This window comes from Arachis hypogaea, chromosome 2, assembly GCF_003086295.3.
Source record: "Arachis hypogaea cultivar Tifrunner chromosome 2, arahy.Tifrunner.gnm2.J5K5, whole genome shotgun sequence".
In the NCBI taxonomy this organism is placed as follows: Eukaryota; Viridiplantae; Streptophyta; class Magnoliopsida; order Fabales; family Fabaceae; genus Arachis; species Arachis hypogaea.
The window spans coordinates 90593508-90604860 of NC_092037.1; the positions used below are offsets into that span (position 1 = coordinate 90593508).

Below are 11353 nucleotides of genomic sequence, written 5' to 3' on the forward strand. Positions count from 1 at the left end.
TCGGTTCTCGATCAGGCCGGAATAGAATCCAGTGATTCTTTTGCGTCTGTCACTAACGCCCCGCCCTCAGGAGTTTGAAGCACGTCACAGTCATTCAGTCATTGAATCCTACTCAGAATACCACAGACAAGGTTAGACCTTCCGGATTCTCTTGAATGCCGCCATCAGTTCTAGCCTATACCACGAAGACTCTGATCTCACAGAATGGCTGGCTCGGTTGTCAGGCGAGCGCTCGGTTGTCAGGCGATCAACCATGCATCGTGTATCAGGAATCCAAGAGATATTCACCCAATCGAAGGTAGAACGGAGGTGGTTGTCAGTCACACGTTCATAGGTGAGAATGATGATGAGTGTCACGGATCATCACATTCATCAAGTTGAAGAACAAGTGATATCTTAGAACAAGAACAAGCGGAATTGAATAGAAGAACAATAGTAATTGCATTAATACTCGAGGTACAGCAGAGCTCCACACCTTAATCTATGGTGTGTAGAAACTCCACCGTTGAAAATACATAAGAACAAGGTCTAGGCATGGCCGAATGGCCAGCCTCCCAGTGATCTAAGATAGCATCAGAACAAAGATAACTACCCCGATATCTCAATACAATAGTAAAAGGTCCTACTTATAGAAAACTAGTAGCCTAAGGTTTACAGAGATGAGTAAATGACATAAAAATCCACTTCCGGGCCCACTTGGTGTGTGCTTGGGCTGAGCAATGAAGCATTTTCGTGTAGAGACTCTTCTTGGAGTTAAACGCCAGCTTTAGTGCCAGTTTGGGCGTTTAACTCCCATTTTGGTGCCAGTTCCGGCGTTTAACGCTGGGAATTCTGAGGGTGACTTTGAACGCCGGTTTGGGCCATCAAATCTTGGGCAAAGTATGGACTATCATATATTGCTGGAAAGCCCAGGATGTCTACTTTCCAACGCCGTTGAGAGCGCGCCAATTGGGCTTCTGTAGCTCCAGAAAATCCGCTTCGAGTGCAGGGAGGTCAGAATCCAACAGCATCTGCAGTCCTTTTTAGTCTCTGAATCAGATTTTTGCTCAGGTCCCTCAATTTCAGCCAGAAAATACCTGAAATCACAGAAAAACACACAAACTCATAGTAAAGTCCAGAAAAGTGAATTTTAACTAAAAACTAATAAAAATATACTAAAAACTAACTAGATCATACTAAAAACATACTAAAAATAATGCCAAAAAGCGTGCAAATTATCCGCTCATCACAACACAAAACTTAAATTGTTGCTTGTCCTCAAGCAACTGAAAATCAAATAAGATAAAAAGAAGAGAATATGCAATGAATTCCAAAAACATCTATGAAGATCAGTATTAATTAGATGAGCGGGGCTTTTAACTTTTTGCCTCTGAACAGTTTTGGCATCTCACTCTATCCTTTGAAATTCAGAATGATTGGCTTCTTTAGGAACTCAGAATCCAGATAGTGTCATTGATTCTCCTAGTTAAGTATGATGATTCTTGAACACAGCTACTTATTGAGTCTTGGCTGTGGCCCAAAGCACTCTGTCTTCCAGTATTACCACCGGATACATACATGCCACAGACACATAATTGGGTGAACCTTTTCAGATTATGACTCAGCTTTGCTAGAGTCCCCAATTAGAGGTGTCCAGGGTTCTTAGGCACACTCTTTTTGCCTTGGATCACAACTTTATTTCTTTCTTTTTCTTTTTCTCTCTTTTTTTTTCGTTTTTTTTTGTATTCACTGCTTTTTCTTGCTTCAAGAATCATTTTTATGATTTTTCAGATCCTCAGTAACATGTCTCCTTTTTCATCATTCTTTCAAGAGCCAACATTCATGAACCACAAATTCAAAAGATATATGCACTGTTTAAGCATACATTCAGAAAACAAAAGTATTGCCACCACATCAAAATAATCAAACTGTTATAAAATTCAAAATTCATGCAATTCTTTTCTTTTTCAATTAAGAACATTTTTCATTCAAGAAAGGTGATGGATTCATAGGACATTCATAACTTTAAGGCATAGACACTAAGACACTAATGATCACAAGACACAAACATAGACAAACATAAGCACTAAAATTCGAAAAACAGGAAAATAAAGAACAAGGAAATTAAAGAACGGGTTCACCTTAGTGATGGCGGCTCTTTCTTCCTCTTGAAGATCCTATGGAGTGCTTGAGCTCCTCAATGTCTCTTCCTTGTCTTTGTTGCTCCTCTCTCATGATTCTTTGATCTTCTCTAATTTCATGGAGGATGATGGAGTGTTCTTGATGCTCCACCCTTAGTTGTCCCATGTTGGAACTCAATTCTCCTAGGGAGGTGTTTAGTTGCTCCCAATAGTTTTGTGGAGGAAAGTGCATCCCTTGAGGTATCTCAGGGATCTCATGATGAGTGGGGTCTCTTGTGTGCTCCATCCTCTTCTTAGTGATGGGCTTGTCCTCATCAATAGGGATATCTCCCTCTATGTCAACTCCAACTGAATAACAGAGGTGACAAATGAGATGAGGGAAGGCTAACCTTGCCAAGGTAGAAGACTTGTCCGCCACCTTATAAAGTTCTTGAGATATAACCTCATGAACTTCTATTTCTTCTCCAATCATGATGCTATGAATCATGATAGCCCGGTCTATGGTAACTTCAGACCGGTTGCTAGTGGGAATGATTGAGCGTTGGATAAACTCCAACCATCCTCTAGCCACGGGTTTGAGGTCATGCCTTCTCAATTGAACCGGCTTCCCTCTTGAATCTTTCTTCCATTGGGCGCCCTCTTCACATATGACTGTGAGGACTTGGTCCAACCTTTGATCAAAGTTGACCCTTCTAGTGTAAGGATGTTCATCTCCTTGCATCATGGGCAAGTTGAATGCCACCCTTACATTTTCCGGACTAAAATCCAAGTATTTCCCCCGAACCATAGTAAGATAATTCTTTGGATCCGGGTTCACACTTTGGTCATGGTTCTTGGTGATCCATGCATTGGCATAGAACTCTTGAACCATTAAGATTCCGACTTGTTGAATGGGGTTGGTAAGAACTTCCCAACCTCTCCTTCAGATCTCATGTCGGATCTCCGGATATTCACTCTTTTTGAGTGAGAAAGGGACCTCGGGGATCACCTTCTTCAAGGCCACAACTTCATAGAAGTGGTCTTGATGCACCCTTGAGATGAATCTCTCCATCTCCCATGACTCAGAGATAGAAGCTTTTGCCTTCCCTTTCCTCTTTCTAGAGGTTTCTCCGGCCTTGGATGCCATAAATGGTTATGGAAAAACAAAAAGCAATGCTTTTACCACACCAAACTTAAAGGGTTTGCTTGTCCTCGAGCAAAATAAGAAAGAAGAGAGTAGAAGAAGAAGAAATGAGAAAGAAGGGAATGGCTTTGTGTTCGGCCAAAAAGGGGGAGAAGTAGTGTTTAGGTTGTGTGAAAATGAAGGAGTGAAGATGGGTTTATATAGGAGAGGGGGAGGGTTGATGTTCGGCTATGTATGGGTGGGTTGGGTGGGAAAGTGGTTTGAATTTGAATGGTGAGGTAGGTGAGGTTTTATGAAGGATGGATGTGAGTGGTGAAGAGAAAGATGGGATTTGATAGGTGAAGGGTTTTTGGGGAAGAGGTGTTGAGGTGATTGGTGAATGGGTGAAGAAGAGAGAGAGTGGTGGGGTAGGTGGGGATCCTGTGGGGACCACAGATCCTGAGGTGTCAAGGAAAAGTCATCCCTGCACCAAATGGCATGCAAAAATGCATTTTTAGCTATTTCTGGCGTTAAACGCCGGGCTGGTGCCCATTTCTGGCGTTTAACGCCAGCTTCTTGCCCTTTTTTGGCGTTTAACGCCAGTCTGGTGCCCCTTTCTGGCGTTAAACGCCCAGAATGGTGCCAGACTGGGCGTTAAACGCCCAACAGCTAGCCTTACTGGCGTTTAAACGCCAGCACGCTCTCCTCCAGGGTGTGCTGTTTTTCTTTCTGCTTTTCATTCTGTGTTTGCTTTTTTCATTGATTTTGTGACTTCTCATGATCATCAACCTACAAAAAATATAAAATAACAAAGAAAAATAGATAAAAACATAACATTGGGTTGCCTCCCAACAAGCGCTTCTTTAATGTCAGTAGCTTGACAGAAGGCTCTCATGGAGCCTCAGAAATACTCAGAGCAATGTTGGAACCTCCCAACACCAAACTTAGAGTTTGAATGTGGGGGTTCAACACCAAACTTAGAGTTTGGTTGTGGCCTCCCAACACCAAACTTAGAGTTTGACTGTGGGGGCTCTGTTTGGCTCTGTTTTGAGAGAAGCTCTTCATGCTTCCTCTCTATGGTGACAGAGGGATATCCTTGAGCCTTAAACACCAAGGATTCTTCATTCACTTGAATGATCAACTCTCCTCTATCAACATCAATCACAGCCTTTGCTGTGGCTAGGAAGGGTCTGCCAAGGATGATGGATTCATCCATGCACTTCCCAGTCTCTAGGACTATGAAATCAGTAGGGATGTAATGGTCTTCAACTTTTACCAGAACATCCTCTAGAAGTCCATAAGCTTGTTTTCTTGAGTTGTCTGCCATCTCTAGTGAGATTTTTGCAGCTTGCACCTCAAAGATCCCTAACTTCTCCATTACAGAGAGAGGCATGAGGTTTACACTTGACCCTAAGTCACACAAGGCCTTTTTGAAGGTCACGGTGCCTATGGTACAAGGTATTGAAAACTTCCTAGGATCCTGTCTCTTTTGAGGTAATTTCTGCCTAGACAAGTCATCCAGTTCTTTGGTGAGCAAAGGGGGTTCATCCTCCCAAGTCTCATTTCCAAATAACTTGTCATTTAGCTTCATGATTGCTCCAAGGTATTTAGCAACTTGCTCTTCAGTGACATACTCATCCTCTTCAGGGGAAGAATACTCATCAGAGCTCATGAATGGCAGAAGTAAGTCCAATGGAATCTCTATGGTCTCATTTTGAGCCTCAGATTCCCATGGTTCCTCATTGGGAAGCTCACTGGAGGCCAGTGGACGTCCATTGAGGTCTTCCTCAGTGGCGTTCACTGCCTCTTCCTCCTCTCCAAATCCGGCCATGTTGATGGCCTTGCACTCTCCTTTTGGATTTTCTTCTGTATTGCTTGGAAAAGTACTAGGAGGGAGTTCAGTAATTTTCTTGCTCAGCTGTCCCATATGTGCCTCCAAGTTTCTAATGGAGGACCTTGTTTCAGTCATGAAACTTTGAGTGGTTTTTGTTAGATCAGAGACCATGGTTGCTAAGTCAGAGGTATTCTGCTTAGAACTCTCTATCTGTTGCTGAGAAGATGATGGAAAAGGCTTGCCATTGCTAAACCTGTTTCTTCCACTATTATTGTTATTGAAACCTTGTTGAGGTCTCTGTTGATCCTTCCATGAGAAATTTGGATGATTTCTCCATGAAGGATTATAGGTGTTTCCATAGGGTTCTCCCATGTAATTCACCTCTTCCATTGAAGGGTTCTCAGGATCATAAGCTTCTTCCTCAGATGAAGCTTCTTTAGTACTGCTTGGTGCATTTTGCATTCCAGACAGACTTTGAGAAATCATATTGACTTGTTGAGTCAATATTTTGTTCTGAGCCAGTATGGCATTCAGAGTGTCAATCTCAAGAACTCCTTTCTTCTGACTAGTCCCATTGTTCACATGATTCCTTTCAGAAGTGTACATGAATTGGTTATTTGCAACCATTTCAATCAGCTCTTGAGCTTCTGTAGGCATCTTCTTCAGATGAAGAGATCCTCCAGCAGAGCTATCCAAAGACATCTTGGACAGTTCAGAGAGACCATCATAGAAAATTCCAATGATGCTCCATTCAGAAAGCATGTCAGAGGGACACTTTCTGATTAATTTTTTGTATCTTTCCCAAGCTTCATAGAGGGACTCTCCTTCCTTCTGTCTGAAGGTTTGGACTTCCACTCTAAGCTTACTCAATTTTTGAGGTGGAAAGAACTTTGCCAAGAAGGCATTGACTAGCTTTTCCCAAGAGTTCAGGCTTTCTTTAGGTTGTGAGTCCAACCATATTCTAGCTCTGTCTCTTACAGCAAAAGGGAATAGCATAAGTCTGTAGACCTCAGGGTCAACCCCATTAGTCTTGACAGTGTCACAGATTTGCAAGAATTCAGCTAAAAACTGATGAGGATCTTCCAATGGAAGTCCATGGAACTTGCAATTCTGTTGCATTAGAGAAACTAATTGAGGCTTAAGCTCAAAGTTGTTTGCTCCAATGGCAGGGATAGAGATGCTTCTCCCATAGAGATCGGGAGTAGGTGCAGTAAAGTCACCCAACACCTTCCTTGCATTGTTGGCATTGTTGTTGTTTTCGGCTGCCATGTGTTCTTCTTCTTTGAAGATTTCTGTTAGGTCCTCTACAGAGAGTTGTGCCTTAGCTTCTCTTAGTTTTCGCTTCAAGGTCCTTTCAGGTTCAGGATCAGCCTCAACAAGAATGCTTTTGTCTTTGCTCCTGCTCATATGAAAAAGAAGAGAACAAGAAAATATGGAATCATCTATGTCACAGTATAGAGATTCCTTGAGGTGTCAGAGGAAAAGAAAAATAGAAGGTAGAAGTAGAAAATTCGAACTTATCAGGGAAGATGGAGTTCGAATTTTGCATTAAGGAATAGTGTTAGTCCATAAATAGAAGGATGTGAGAAGAAGGGAAGTCATTTTCGAAAATTAAGTGAAAGATTTTGAAAACATTTTGAAAAACACTAATTGATTTTCGAAAATAAAAGTGGGAAAGAAATCAAGTGATTTTTGAAAAAGAATTTGAAATTAGAAATCAAAAAGATTTGATTGAAAGTTATTTTGAAAAAGATGTGGTTAAGAAGATATGATTGGTTTTAAAAAGATGTGATTGAGAAGATATGATTTGAAAAACATTTTTTTAAAAAAATTTGATTTTGAAAATTAATGACTTGGCTATCAAGAAAAGATATGATTCAAACATTAAACCTTTCTCAACAGAAAAGGCAACATACTTGAAATGTTGAATCAAATCATTAATTGATAGCAAGTATTTTTGAAAATGGAAAGAAATTGATTTTGAAAAAGATTTGATTGAAAAGATATGATTTGAAAAAGATTTGATTTTGAAAAGATTTTGAAAACTTGAAAAAAATTTGCATTGAAAACAAAATCTTCCCTCTTGTGCCATCCTGGCATTAAACGCCCAGAATGGTGCACATTCTGGCGTTTAACGCCCAAAACTCTACCCTTTTGGGCGTTAAACGCCCAACCAGGTACCCTGGCTGGCGTTTAAACGCCAGTCTGTCCTTCTTCACTGGGCGTTTTGAACACCCAGCTTTTTCTGTATAATTCCTCTGCTGTATGTTCTGAATCTTCAATTCTCTGTATTATTGACTTGAAAAGACACAAATTAAAAATATTTTTGGATTTTTAATAATCAAAATGCAACTAAAATCAAATAACAATGCATGCAAGACACCAAACTTAGCAGTTTGTATACTACTGACACTAACAAAATGAGAATACATATGAGACACATAAACACTCAAGTCAAGAGAATTTAAAAATCAGAGCAATGAAATCATCAAGAATAACTTGAAGATTAATGAAGACACATGCATGAATGCAAAAGGAGCAGAAACATGCAATTGACACCAAACTTAAAATGAGACTCTAGACTCAAACAAGAAATATTTTTGGATTTTTTCGAAAATAAAGTGGAAAAAGAAAAATAAAGGTATCAAAATTCTTAATGAGAATTCCAGGAATCATGCAATGTTAGTCTAAAGCTTTAGTCTAAAGAAATTAGACATGGCTGAACAAGCTTCAGCAGGACATTGCATTCAAGAGCTAAATTGATGAAAATCAATCAGCTTTGGTGATGATAAGAACATCACCTTGAAACACTAGAATTCATTCTTAAGAACTCTGAAGAAAAAAAAATACCTAATCTAAGCAACAAGATGAACCGTCAGTTGTCCATACTCGAACAATCCCCGGCAACGGCGCCAAAAACTTGGTATGCGAAATTGTGATCAATACTTTTCACAAATCAAATAATCCCCGGTAATGAATCCAAAAACTTGGTGTTCAATACCATGGCATAAACACAACTTCGCACAACTAACCAGCAAGTGTACTGGGTCGTCCAAGTAATAAACCTTACGCGAGTAAGGGTCGATCCCACAGAGATTGTTGGTATGAAGCAAGCTATGGTCACCTTGTAAATCTTAGTCAGGCAAACTCAAATAGGTATGGTGATAAACGCATAAAACATAAAGATAAAGATAGAGATACTTATGTAATGCATTGGTAGGAATTTCAGATAAGCGTATGAAGGTGCTTGTCCCTTCCGTCTCTCTGCTTTCCTACTGTCTTCATCCAATCCTTCCTACTCCTTTCCATGGCAAGCTTAAGCAAGGGTTTCACCGTTGTCAGTGGCTACCTCCCATCCTCTCAGTGGAAATGTTCAACGCACCCTGTCACGGCAGGGCTATCCATCTGTCGGTTCTCGATCAGGCCGGAATAGAATCTAGTGATTCTTTTGCGTCTGTCACTAACGCCCCGCCCTCAGGAGTTTGAAGCACGTCACAGTCATTCAGTCATTGAATCCTACTCAGAATACCACAGACAAGGTTAGACCTTCCGGATTCTCTTGAATACCACAGTCATTCGGTTGTCAGGCGAGCGCTCGGTTGTCAGGCGATCAACCATGCATCGTGTATCAGGAATCCAAGAGATATTCACCCAATCGAAGGTAGAACGGAGGTGGTTGTCAGTCACACGTTCATAGGTGAGAATGATGATGAGTGTCACGGATCATCACATTCATCAAGTTGAAGAACAAGTGATATCTTAGAACAAGAACAAGCGGAATTGAATAGAAGAACAATAGTAATTGCATTAATACTCGAGGTACAGCAGAGCTCCACACCTTAATCTATGGTGTGTAGAAACTCCACCGTTGAAAATACATAAGAACAAGGTCTAGGCATGGCCGAATGGCCAGCCTCCCAGTGATCTAAGATAGCATCAGAACAAAGATAACTACCCCGATATCTCAATACAATAGTAAAAGGTCCTACTTATAGAAAACTAGTAGCCTAAGGTTTACAGAGATGAGTAAATGACATAAAAATCCACTTCCGGGCCCACTTGGTGTGTGCTTGGGCTAAGCAATGAAGCATTTTCGTGTAGAGACTCTTCTTGGAGTTAAACGCCAGCTTTAGTGCCAGTTTGGGCGTTTAACTCCCATTTTGGTGCCAGTTCCAGCGTTTAACGCTGGGAATTCTGAGGGTGACTTTGAACGCCGGTTTGGGCCATCAAATCTTGGGCAAAGTATGGACTATCATATATTGCTGGAAAGCCCAGGATGTCTACTTTCCAACGCCGTTGAGAGCGCGCCAATTGGGCTTCTGTAACTCCAGAAAATTCGCTTCAAGTGCAGGGAGGTCAGAATGCAACAGCATCTGCAGTCCTTTTTAATCTCTGAATCAGATTTTTGCTCAGGTCCCTCAATTTCAGCCAGAAAATACCTGAAATCACAGAAAAACACACAAACTCATAGTAAAGTCCAGAAAAGTGAATTTTAACTAAAAACTAATAAAAATATACTAAAAACTAACTAGATCATACTAAAAACATACTAAAAATAATGCCAAAAAGCGTACAAATTATCCGCTCATCACCTCGCTATTCCACATCGAACAGTCGCACTGAATTTTCTTGTCATCGGGGTCGAACAAAACCTTGTGAATCCTACCAGGGGCGCCCTCCTTGAAAACTTGTAGACAACCGTTGTGCTGATGCTATCTCTCCCACGAAACAGCAAGGTCGCAACACCCTTGATTTGTTTCTTCAACTCTCTAAAAACTGCCCGCGTGTACAGTTTTGATGCAAAAAGCTCAATGGAGTCAAGCCCGGTTGTTAACACGGGGCTATAATACGTAGAATAGAACTGTGCCGTGACTTCATTGTTTCGATAATCCTTTACAACGCGATCTAAGCTGTGCACCAGCTCCAACATGCTATCAGTGGATTTCAGGAACCCCTTTATGTATGCATTAATTCCCTCACACCTGGAGGTTGTCCTATATCCCGCACAGAATGTGCCCCGGAGATATGCTGTTGCCCAACTCTCTTTGAGCTCGTACGTGCTTTGAACCCAACTATTATTTTGAAGGCCAAGTGACTCCACCGCCTTCTTCCAATATTCCTCGAAGTCCTCCACCTCGAAGTTGGCATACATAGCCTTCTTAAAGACCTTCCGAAATTCAGTATCCTTAACCCTCTGAACACAATTTTTCTCCAAGTGCCACCCGCACAGCCGGTGCCTAGCTGCCGGGAACACCTCCGCGATGGCTGCGCACATTGCTTTGTCCCTATCCGTGACAACAACGCACGGCATCTTCTCTCCCATTACATCTACAAGGTTTAATAGCAACCACCGGTAAGTACGAACTTCCTCATCCTCCAGTAGCACAAATCCAAAAATGGCTGTCTGTTTGTGGTGATTTGACCCTGAGAACACTACAAGCGGTTTCTTGTACTTATTAGACCGATACGTCGAATCAAAAGCCATAACATCTCCAAATAACTGATAGTCCGACATCATCTCACCGTCGACCAGAGAATGCTCCCTAGCCGATTTTCCGCAGTTCGCGTGTAACGGGCGACAATCGTCATGTCGGCATTCGCCTTGCCTTCCAAGTAACTGATTGTTGCTGCAGCATCACCATCATTGATTCGGGCCAGCCTTTGCCCGTGTACGTAATTATACAAATCACGCTTTGTAAATCGCAGCACTCCATACCCTCCAGATTGACCATCCATATAAGCCATTATCTTCGAGGTTGGTATCCCAAACTTCTTCATGCTATCAACTTGCACTTTGTCACCGTTACTCATCTTGCGATGACTAGGCAAGAGGTGGGAAAACATGGCCGGAGCAAGCTCGTGGTTGTGCTCATCGAAGATAGTCCTGACCTTCCACACACTGCGTTGCACATCATAGTAAATCTTCAACTTCACCTTGCAGTCAGTTCGACTCTTCAATCTCTCCTCCCTAACTCGCTCAGGACGATCATAGTGCTTATGATGTCTTGTGCCTTGGTAGTGGCAGAAAAAGTCTCTCCTGACCAAAACCCCATCAACACGCCCCACATCTCCCTTGCGGACCCCAAAGCCCCTTATTCTAGCAAACTCCTTGTACGCAAGGTAGGCATCCTGCTCGCCAACAAACTCCATGCCTAGGAAATCCTCTGCCACAACCAGCCGATTTTTCCCACCATCCCCTGCATGACTGGCACCACCTGAGAAGTTACCATGTTCATCTTCTTTGCGACCTGTTGGGTCACCTTCCTCACCACCGAAGTCCTGACCACCTTCGTCCTC

General features: G+C 41.9%; 1 protein-coding gene across 1 annotated transcript; it reads right to left on the reverse strand.

The window, feature by feature from the left end:
• Positions 1–9644: 9644 nt before the first annotated feature.
• Positions 9645–10571, reverse strand: LOC112727830 (protein FAR1-RELATED SEQUENCE 5-like). The gene has a single exon (XM_025777748.1). It carries the CDS (start codon positions 10569–10571, stop codon positions 9645–9647), a length of 927 nt encoding a protein of 308 aa, XP_025633533.1.
• Positions 10572–11353: the final 782 nt, after the last annotated feature.

Excerpts from the sequence above, each read along its gene's own strand:
- LOC112727830 (XM_025777748.1), bottom strand. The coding sequence starts at position 10,571 with ATGTCGGACTATCAGTTATTTGGAGATGTTATGGCTTTTGATTCGACG.